An 11,805-nucleotide genomic window follows, 5' to 3' on the forward strand; every position below is an offset into this window, starting at 1 on the left:
TGAGTGCCAGCCAATTGTCCTGGTTGTAATTTAGGAAGCAGCATAAGTATTGCTCTCTCTGCCTGGCCATTGATACTAGTGGTGGTAATATGTCAAGGTGCAAGGTTCGGTGCCAAGTAAATGCAAAAATTCCTGGAAAAAGCAGGAAATGAACTGGGACACTTGGTGAGATATTACACTTGTGGGCAATCCATAAAGATGAAAGATGTTGTCTTCCAACAGATGGACTGTTTCCTGGGCAGTGGGAAGACCACAACGTGATATAAAATGTGCCCCCTTTGTCAGTCTTTTGTGATAATGCATCTGCCTTCCCATTGCTGGTCTTGGGGCAGTAGGTCACCATGGAGTCGGTTCGTGTGAAGAAGGAGGCTCAGCACTGATATAGGTGCTGAACCATCTTCAGAAATTCAAGGTTCTTGTGGCCAGTGAGGACATGGATGGGAATCTGGCATCCTCCAGGAGATGCTGCCATTCCTCAAAGGCTGCTTTGAGCCATAGTTTTGCTCCACTGGGGTGATCTTGCACTAGTAAAAAATGCAAGGGTGCAGCTGACCATTGGAGGCTGTCGTTTGTGGGAGGTCATGGGCAACAAGCCAGGGCATTCTCAGGATGACTGGAGCATGGGGGGCCCTGAATCAACCTGAACCGAAGAGGGTCCCAGTGCCCCAGAAGAGTAATTACTGCTAATGGGTCGTCTGGTGGATGACCAGCACCAAGGCTAGGAGCAGCCCATAAATGGTTTCCGCCAGATACAGAGAATTCTTACACACTGCAGGGATCCCATGGGCCCTTAAAATTATCTGAGGCCCCTAAATTGACCAGAGTCTTCAGGTGAACTGCTGGTGTTAACTCTGAAGCCTTATTACAGAATTTAAATGTTATCAATTTCACTGCTAATCAGCTCACACAAGGGAGAAAAAGGATAGTCATATTATGAAGAATTGCACAATCTACTATGAATGGCATTTTATTTCAGTGTAAGTGGAGCTTGGTATGTGTGTTGGGCTTGGGATAGTACTACTATATTTTCCCCCACAATTCAAAAATCTTGCTTAGCAGTAGGCCTGGGGGCAGGGATCTGTTTAGCATGTACTGGCCTAGAGTTCCCAGGACCTCTGCTGGACTGGACTGAACTCTATCAAGAATGGTGGAAGGGCCATTGGTCGTTGTCTCAGTTTGGTTTCTTTGGTCCTGAGGAGACTATCTCAGATTTGATTAATCTTAGCAGCAAAATTGCAGGATTTCCTTGCATATTTCGATATCAGATGCAGAAGGGTGCCAGAAGTATTCATTATTTTGCATCCATTCTTTGTTTGATATACTTCATTGGGGCAGTGGCCATTTTGTGGCTAGTATATCCATGATTGTGTCCAACTGATTGTTGTAGTGGTCAGTGCACTATTCTTGATGCTAGACAGTTTCTCTTCTAGCGTGTCCTGGAAGCTCACTGTGGATCCAAGAGCCTACAGAGATTAATCAGATTAATAGGTCTGTATCTGAATTGGGAACATAGGAAACTAATTTCTGTAAGTGATGTATGGTCTAGGAAAGAGATCTATTTACTACATTATTGCTGGCCATGCCAAAGCCTGACAGTCTGTTGCAATGAGTATCTGGCTGAGTGAGTGTGGATGCAGTACAGGAAAATCCTATGGTTATGATGGACACAAGCCATTGTGTGACAAACTATCGGTATGGGTGTTATTGTCTCTTTTCCTTAAAGAAAGCATGGCCTAGTGATTAGCATGCAGGACTGGGAGCCTGGCACTGTGGGTCTTAACATCTGATCGCTAGCACATTTTAAAATCCTGGTGTAAACAGGACAAGTTGTTGCTTTAACATGTGATTTGATCAAGATGCACTATAGAGTGACTTTTCAGAAATGCTATAGAAATGGAAAGTATTATTGTAACTGCGTCTAAAGTTACTAATATTTCTACTGATTCTCAGACTTGGAGACATCTTAAAAGAAGTGACAGCTCAGGTTTCATTATACCTTTCTAGCTCTGAATGTCTCAGTGTCTAATTCTTTGTGTGTGTGTCCTCTAATAAGTCCTCTCTCCTCCTAAATCCATCCCTGGAACCATCTTTGTTGCTCTTTTGTGGACCTTTTCATAGAATCATATGTGAGATAGAAAAGAGCTTCTGAGAAATCCTGGCTGTTTCTCTGCCAGTACAACAACTATGCAAACAGCCTTTCAGCCTCATCTCTGTCCTTTTGAAGATCTTGCTGTGAATTGATAATTCAATGATTGGCCAAAAACTGTAGTGAGGAAACAAGCAGTTCTGTTCTTATCGAGCAAATCTTTATGGAGAAATAGTTCGGTCTCATCACCCCATGAAGGTGGAAGATATAGTTCCCAGAACCAAGAAAGAAACAGGATGGAGTCTAGCACATTGCAGATCTGGGAAGCAATTTGTACTGCTTCCATTCTTAGCTTGCTGATAACCACGGGTGGAAAATTCCATTGACTTTTGCAGGAAATGTGGGATTGGATTCCAGTGACTCACAAATTCAATACTCAGTATTGTGAGGATAATCAGCACAGGAATGACAGCCTGGATGGAACTGCTAAGCCAAGGGCATTGCTTTTTTGTGAACACTCTGGACTTCTTTTCCATTGGAACGTCACATAGCACTGCACCTGCTGGAATTGAGACGACTAGAAAGAGGCATCAAAGCTATGTAGTTTCGGAACATCTCCACTGACAGAGAGGTAGTGCAGGCAGAAAGAAGAAACTAAACTAATCTGAGAGGTTGCAGGGGTAATGTGATGAAGAACTCTCTGGTGTCTCTCTTCTTCCCAGCTTTCTGCCATTTTTAGATTTCTGTGCAACTGAGTTCTTGAAAATTAGGCAAAGCAGACAGAGATCTAGAGAGGGCATGCAAGGGAGAAGTCTGCTGCTTGTCAGTCATATTTGTAATGCAGAATCTGGAAGGACAACAGAAAGGGAGGAGAGCACCTTTTATGCACAGTATATAGTTTCGGTTATAGCAAGTGAAAATCTGTCATATATTAAACTACTAGCTTTAGGACCTCCACTGGGGTTTGATTAATGCAGGAATCCTGTATTCAGAGGCGGCTCCAGGCCCCAGCACACCAAGCGTGTGCTTGGGGCGACATGCCGGGGGGGTGTGCTCTGCCGGTTGCCAGGAGGGTGGCAGGCAGGCAACCTTCGGCGGCATGCCTGCGGAGGGTCCGCTGGTCCCGCAGCTTCGGTGGAGCTGCAGGTCCAGTGGACCCTCCGCAGGCACGCCTGAAGAGGTCCGCCAGAGCCGCGGGACCAGCGACTGGCAGAGTGTCCCCCATGGCATGCCGCCATGCTTGGGGTGGTGAAATGTCTAGAGCCGCCCCTGCCTGTATTATACATGATTATACTCCATAAATGGATGGCTAAACCAAAAAATCTTACTTGTCAGCAAGGCCTCTGAACAATGGAGGATATGCAGAATAAATATTAACTATGGCATTCTTTTTAGAAGTAGATAACAGCAACCACTCAGGAGTGACTAGTATGGTTAAAGTTACATAAGTTTGCATAAGCCCTCACTTACTCATAACCTCCTGAAATGTTCACCTTTGGGTTATCATTTTCATTCGTGTTCTCTGCGCAAAGGCAAAGAGGTTTGGAAAGTTGAAATAAGATCTCTTGAGCCATTTTTAGTCAAAAGTCTGTGTGTGTGCGAGCGCACATGTATGTGCCTGTGTGTAAAGGGGGGAAAGGGAATTATGTTTTCTCACTCAACACATCCATTCCCTGTATGCATGCAGTCATCTAATGAATGTCACAACTAAAAGGATAACAGTTTGTAAAGCATCTAGTGTGATTTCAATGGGACTTAGGCAAACAGGAGCTTTTCAAAATCCCATTAGGCTCATATCTACATCTTTAGGTGCCTAAATACCTTTAAAAATTTGGCCCCAAACCCATTTTCAAAAAGGACTTAGGCAGCTAGAAGCCTAAGTGTCACTAAAAGCCAATGGGACTTAGGCTCCTAAGTCAGACTGAGCAAATAATTGTTTTTCTTGTTCAGGGTCTGACCCAAAAAATCTGAAGAAAAAAAACACCCACAAAAAAACAAAAAAACTCCAAAACCTCAATTTGTTTCTAAACAAAATAGACTTTTGTTTTGTTTTGTTGCCGAAACAAAAAACCAGAACAAACCCTCCAAACTTTTTTTTGTATCAAAACCCACCAGAAACAAAATTTAACTGAAACAAAATAAAATTTGTTTTGTTTTGTTTTTATTTTGTTTATTCAGGGTGTTTTTAGATCAGAAATTAATTTCGGGGTGAGGGGTGGAGAGGCATCATGGAATTTTCAGGAGGGAGGTTCACCTTTTTTTCAAAAAAATACATATAGCTAAATTTTGGAAAAAAAAACAACCCTCCACTTTGAAATGAATTCCCAAATGGTTGAAATGAACTGTTTTGACTTTTCAAGGGGAAAAAATGAAATTTTTCCAGCCAAAACTATATTTTGAATTCAACCTGAATTCACGAATAGTGTCAGTGCCCTGAGAAATGCATTCTGTTGCCTAGCTCCTACTCCTGTGTCACTAATTAAGCTGCTAAGTCACTCAAGTGTCTTTGAAAATTTTATCCTAAGGGCTTATTTACATACAGATTTGCACCAGTTTGACTAATGGCTTGTCTCCACGGTGGGGAAATGCGCATTAACATGTTGTTCATTAATTAGTCTGTGTAGACCCTGTTGGTATGCACTAAAATTTTCCAAGTGCACTTCAACATAGTGCTGTTTCAAACAGTGCTACTTTAAAGCACCTTAAGGAATTTGCAGTGTGCTCTAGCAGGGTCTACATGGACAAATTAGTGTGCAACACATCAGTGCATTTTAGAAATCACAAGCCTGTAGTGAGCATTACCTGCCCATGTAAACAAGCCCTAAAGGTGTCATTTTCAACCAGTTCAGTGAAACCAGTGCAAAAAGTTGTTTAAACATGTATTTCAATGTAAACCAAGTGTCTTGGCATGAGGAACTTCTGAAAAGTGAGTGGAGGAGTTGTTAGAAGAGAAAATGTGTTAAAAGAATTGGCTTGCCAAATCTTAAGCTTAGGTCAAGTGTGATTAAGGCCTTGTCTATACACAAACGTGCATCAGTTTAGTTAAACTGGATTAGTTAAAATTGATGCAAATCCCTGTGTGAGCATTCTTATTTCAGTTTAAAAATGATTTATTTTGGTTTAATTTAAACCTATTTTTAATTGATTTAAGCTAAACCGAACTATGCCTCATTTAAAATGAAATAGAACGTCCACACAGCCTTTTGCAAGGCCTTAGTTTGATGGATGTGCACTTGCTGGACTCGGTGCTTTCTAAAGTGGGAATTAAATATTTTTCCAAGAACCAGACACTACAAATGTCAACTCTAGGAAGATACTAACCATATCTGGCTGGTACAGGTTATTGAGTGCTACCGTAGAGGGCAGCTCAGAAATTTCAGCTAGTGCAGAATGCCTCTGCTTGCCTTTTAAGCAGGGCAAGCTGATACGAATACATAACTCCTGTACTCCATGCCCTATGTAGTCTTCCATCCTGCTTCAGATGGCAAATAAAGGCAATGGTTATCCTGTATAAATCACCTGGCACCTCACTACTCAGGTGACTACTTCAGCCTCATGTCTTCTGCAGGAGTTGGGACTTGCCAGAAAACTCTTGCGTTCCATGCTTAGGGTTGAATGTCTGAGGTGAGTGGTCGTCAGCTCTGGAATTGCTTCTACTGTTGTGTCCATCAGATCCTGGTCATTTTTAGGGCCTAATGCAAAATACCTTTTTAGGTTGGCTTTGTTTTAATTACTGGATTTGCACTGCTGGTCAGTGGATGAGGATAACTTGGAGTGGAATCACTTTAATTCCTGTTTATGGGCAATGTTAAGTGTACAATATAATTATTACATTTTGTAATACCACTAGTATAGATCTGTGCATTCGTGCTTTGAGGAAGTGGAATGTCTACTGTGAATAAGATTCTATCCCAATTTCCTGAACAAACATTTCAAGCCTAGCATATATCGCAGCCAGTAGTTTATGCTGCTTTTCTACACCATTTTCTCAGGTTCATCATAGTGTAAGAAGAAGAGGTCAGTGAATTAGTCACAATAAATAATTTATTCAACAAATTTTACTACAAACAGTCTCGCAAAATTCACAGAAATTATTTGTTGTTATTCCCAAGTGTTGTCATCATATAATTAATGGCCTGCAGATTGTTCACAAAAATTCATTTCAGATCATCACATTTTGACATTTTTGCTATGTTGGTTCATTACATATCACATGGTATTGCATCTGTTCCCGAACTGCGTGACTTGTTTAACTAACAAACAGACAAAGAACTGCAAATTTTACAACCAAACACAAAATTCTGAATTCACTTACAGTGAAGCTTTGAACAGTCAAGCTCAAATGTGTTTTTCATGAGTACACATGCTAGGAAAGCTTGAATACTTGAATGTTTCTGGAAAGTGAAGGTCCTTAAATGCTGTTGAATCAAAATTTACTTTTGAATTCAAATGAATATTTGAGGACAGTTTTTTTCTGCAGTTTACTCAGAGTGAGGTAGAAATTTTCAGATGAGAGGACATTAGAATGATTCAGAATAGTAGTTTGGTTCTGATAATCACCCAAGAGTTTGGATGCTTATCAGAGCTATCCAGGCTGAGTTGGCAGAACTAGGCTGCAGATCTCATGAGAATAGGTTTTTAACTTCATGATTTCCAGAACCTCTTTTGCTGTCTTGGCAGGAAATACCCAAGACCAGCCTTTCTTCTTGTATTTCACCATTTCTGGTTCTCATTCCAAATAGATGTGAAAACAAAAACAAGTTTATTCATTTCTTCCAAATCTACATGTCTCCTTCTGATCTCCCCCACTCAGTTTCATCTCAAATATTCGATCGCTTTCTAACGTAGCATCATCAATGTCCCACCACTCACTCAGACTCAACATGGTGAAAACAGAACTTATCTTTCAATCACTGACAATAGCTATATTATCCTTATCATCCAGGTGCCCAGCCTCAGTGCTGAATTCAATCCTCTCTCATTTTTATACCATGTTCAGGCAGTCTCCAACTCCTCTTATTTTTTCCCATGACAGTACCTTGGACTGTCCTTTCCTTATGAAACTCACTGCTAAAATCCTTCTCCTTACCTTGATCAGTTCTCACCTTGACTACTGTATCTTCCTGTTCTCTAATGCCCCCATCTCTTCTCTGGTCCCTTCCAGCTTGACCAAAATTCAGCTTTCACAATCATCTTCCTCTCCCTCTGCTTTGGTCCCATCACACCTCTAACCATATCACTCCCCTGGCTTCCCTATACTTCTTCTGCAAAGCTCTTCCACGCAAACCCTGCAAATAAAGAAATATGCAACACATTAAAAGAAGCATTTGAAAGAAAATATCTTCTACAGTCTGTGCTCAGTGGAAAATTGCACTCCCCAAAAGCCATGCCTCTGTCATTGTTCATCTATTTTCCCACACCCCTTCCTGGTATGTTGTCTTCTCATATTATTGTGTTTTCAGCTTCTTCATATTATCAGCTCAAAGGGGAAAGATATTCTGTTTCTCTGTATGGCACCAGGCACATGCTTTATTATGCAGTTTAGTTAATACCGTAATAGAAATTATAATAATCATTAATAGTGAATGAGGAACATGCAATCCAGAACCATTTTAAAGTTGGAGCAGATGACGGAAGAACCGTATTCAAACATATCATTCATCCTTGCTGTGTTGGTTCGTTACGTATCACAGGGTATTGCATCTGTTCCCTGAGTGACTTGTTTAACTAACAAACAGACAAAGAACTGCAAATAGTAGCTTGTAACCATTGTCCATTTTTAGTGTAATTTATCCTGTGGCTTAAATCAGTACTATTGACTCCACAATGAGCCATCACAGAAAACCATGGAGTGCTGTAAAAATCCTACATGCTATCAAGCACTTCCTGCCACAGGCCTACAGTGCTGATGATAAAACTCGTGTGTAGCAGTGCAGTACAGACTGCTGAATAGGTGGTCTTCCTGGAAACAAGTAGAGAGTGAGACAAGACTTTAAATAAGAGCACACTAGATTAATATCCCTGTAAAATGCAGATCTCTTGACAGATGGAGTTGGGTTTCCCTGCAGCTGTTTTCACTGATCTGGAGTTTGCTGTAAGGTGTTTTGCTTCTCTTTTCTATTGTAGAAGGGAAGAAAACCTGTTTAAAAATCAAATAATAACAAAAGAAAGAGCAGGTAATTTCATTTGTGAAACTAAGGTGCAAGCTAGTAGAGGCTAGTTTTTACAGTGGCATTTTGCCTTACATGTTTGTTTACTAAAAGAAGCTGGTTTGTAAGGGGACCTTCTTGTTTTGCATATGTGCTGTGAACCTTTTAAAATCCTCTTTTGTGTTTTGTTTTTCAGGGGGCAGCACAGGCACCTCCCCAACAACCTCCAGCACCGGGACCCCATCACCCTCTGCTTCCTCTCATCTCCTCTCTCCATCCTGTTCCCCTCCAAGCTTTCACTTGGCCCCCAACACTTTCAATGTTGGCTGCCGGGAGAGCCAGCTGTGCAATCTCAACCTGTCCGACTATCCCCCATGTGCCAGAAGCAACATGGCTGCCTTACAGAGCTACCCAGGGCTAAGTGACAGTGGGTACAACCGACTCCAAAGTGGCACTGCTTCTGCCACTCAGCCCTCAGAAACCTTCATGCCTCAGAGGACTCCATCCTTGATTTCAGGAATGCCTACTCCTTCCTCTCTGCCTAACAATGGTAAGATGGAGGCCTTTGGTGGCCAGCTAGGGTCATTCCCAGCCTCCCAGTTTCAATATGTCATGCAAGCAGGCAACCCTGCCTCCACCTCTTCTTCTTCACATATGTTTGGTGGTGGCCACATGCAGCAGAGCTCCTACAATGCCTTCTCCCTTCACAATCCTTACAACCTGTATGGATACAATTTCCCTGCTTCCCCTAGGCTGGCAGCAAGCCCAGAGAAACTGACCACCCCTCAAAGCACTTTACTCTGTTCTTCCCCTTCCAATGGGGCTTTTGGAGAGAGGCAATACCTTTCAACAGGGGTGGATCATGGAATGCACATGATCAGTCCTCCATCCAGCAACCAGCAAACAGCCAATGCCTGTGACAACAGACAATATGGGTCTGTTCCAGGCTCATCTTCACAGATGTCTGTGCATATGGTTTAACCAGTGATTTGTCTCCTTGGAACTGAAGGCAGCAAGACCCTCATTGTCTCCATGGGTGATCCTGTCTCAATACCTTTTTGCCTTTAAACTTATAATGGAACTAGTAGTTTAATTATCAATGGAAACACAAGCCATCTAAGTTACACTCCAAATAATCCAATGCAAAGCCCCTGCTGACAGCCTCTGCTGCTCATTGTAATCCCGGGCCTAAGCATCTGCAGTGGAGCGTCTGCACCAAATGGATTTTTCAGAGAGATGGGCTCACTTAAGAGAAGCTGGAGTGAATCAGATTAAATACAGTATATGCATTAACTCTCAATTAGCGTGAACTCTTGATCTTGAGGGAGTCTTCTACGTGTGCTATCTCCTCCATACCAAAGGAAAGAAGTCACTGAAGACTTCATCGTACAGAACTGCACTGCCCATGAGAAGCCATTGCATTAAGGGCCTCACCCTTCCCTGACTTTTCCTTGCTGCCTGAGTGGTTTAGCATATTGCTGAAGTTAACACAAGTCCTGCGGTCCCCTCTCCTCGCTGTAGTAACAGAACATTATTGCTGAACTGGAACTTGTCTCCTGCAAAAGATATTTACTTTCTGAGTCTGGCTGTGCCTGGCAGGCAGTTTTCTTTATATAGGTCTAGCTCACAATGGTGCCATGCCTGCACAAAGAGAGAGAGCCAGAGCGAGGAGTTTTAACTCATAAATTAAATGTTTCTTTGAACACCCTAGTCAGCAGAGGTGAAACCTCTGCCATATTCTGGGGGGCATTTTTAGAATGATACAGAAGGGGAGAGGTGTCTCAGCTGTGCAACTCCTGTGGATGTCACCCAGAGTAGTGCAGCCAAAAAACCCCCGAAAACCTGTGCTTGGAACATAGATGCCCCACAGCATTCAACTCAACAAGAGAAAAAGCTCCAAATTCAGCTCATGGTGAATGGTGACAAGAAAAGAGAGCTCTGCTCTTCTGCAAACCTGAGATATATAGTATGGCCAACTTCATCTATCTTGCATGCAAGAGTTGCCATAGAAAACCTTTAGCATTTAAGTAATGATAAGGGCAGGTGTTCTCCACCCAGCCTGCCATTAGATCTCTGTTTTACCAAATAGATCATTGCCTTTTGAAGTTTCTTTCTTTTCTTTTTTTTTCTCCTTTTTCTTCAAATCCTTTAAAAATAAGAAAACAATTGTCGCTTAATGCGAGCTAAGCATTTAAGTTGTGTGAAAATGCAAATACCAAGTAACAGAATACAGATATTATTGAGATTTGTTTTGAGGTGTTGTATAAATGTATTTATGTGCCTAGTGGGGGATTCAATATTATGAATATAAAAGAGGGCAATAAAAAGTGTATGTAAAATATGTATGAAGAATAAAAAGTGTATAAAGATTTGCCCTATGCACGGAACTCTGTTTCTAAGTGCCAAGCACAGAATGCGCTAAATAAATCTTTGCAATTGTTCCTTTTGTGTTTTGTTTGTCTGTGAGAGTCAATTCATAGTCTGTGGTCATCAAGTTTTAAAAATGCTGACATGCTTTTATGGGCAAAACCCAGGAATTGCAGACACAAATGCAAACACAACGTTACCACACATGGAAATTAATGAAGGTTCACATTTCTACACACACATCTGCATGATTGGTTCTGAATTGATCCAATATAGGAGAAGTGTGGGCAAAGTTAAGAATGTTGCTGTGCAGCTGTCATTGTACTAAACAACTTGTGTGGCAGATTCCACTCAAACAAGGACATTTGATACAAATGAGAACCTTGACATAGCTACAGTCAGATTCTTATTCACTGCTAGGACTTCTCCAAGAATTTATTAGTCTCAGGAGATACGATGATAGATAGGAATACAGTAGCAATTCCTTTACAACATAAAAACTTCTCAATAAACTTTTTGTTTTTAAATGTCAGAGCTCTATAAAAAGATTTGAAAAGTCAAACATGTAGGATTTGTGAGATGTCTGTACTGATAGGAAGGATTATCTTACATGTAACAAGAGTTTCCAGTTTTAACTGTGAATTTATGAAGACCATATTTAAGGTTAATTTTTAAATGAAGACAGAAAATTACAGATTGTAAATATTTTTAACTTTCCATTTGTTTTTTTTGTCAACTTTTCTTTGGCATTATATTCCCACATGTGTTATTGACATGTTAAATAATACCTCAAGCAATGAAAAAAGCTGAGAAGTGCAGTTTTGCAGTTCATAGCTTTTCCAGTGTTAAATGAAAAAATGATCTCTGAATTGCAAATTGTTCCTTGGAAGGAGGAAAACACTTTAGAAGTTAATTCTCTAAATATTTTTTAAAGAGGATCATAGGAATTGTCACACTGGGTCAGACTTGTGGTCCGTCTTGTGTAATATTGTGTCCCTGACAGTGACTGGCATCAAATGCTTTAAAGGAAGGTGCAAGAAACCCTGCAGTAGACAGATGTGGGATAATTTGCATCTCCTCTGGGTGTCTTCTCTTAACACCTAATAATTAGCTATTGGTTTAATCCCTGAATTAGTGAGGCTTATACCCTTTCCAAAACCTCTTAAATATTTCCATAAATCTCCTATCCCTCTTTGAATCTTG

General features: G+C 41.1%; 1 protein-coding gene across 1 annotated transcript in view; it reads left to right on the forward strand.

The window, feature by feature from the left end:
- TBX15 (T-box transcription factor 15) overlaps positions 1 to 10,648 on the forward strand; it is a 135,402-nt gene extending 124,754 nt beyond the window's left edge. The window contains exon 8 of the mRNA XM_032768246.2: positions 8,432 to 10,648. Within this exon, the coding sequence (XP_032624137.1) occupies positions 8,432 to 9,216 (785 nt within the window). The 3' untranslated portion in view covers positions 9,217 to 10,648. The remainder of the gene's footprint in view (positions 1 to 8,431) is intronic.
- Positions 10,649 to 11,805: the final 1,157 nt, after the last annotated feature.

Source organism: Chelonoidis abingdonii, chromosome 1 (assembly GCF_003597395.2).
Source record: "Chelonoidis abingdonii isolate Lonesome George chromosome 1, CheloAbing_2.0, whole genome shotgun sequence".
In the NCBI taxonomy this organism is placed as follows: Eukaryota; Metazoa; Chordata; order Testudines; family Testudinidae; genus Chelonoidis; species Chelonoidis abingdonii.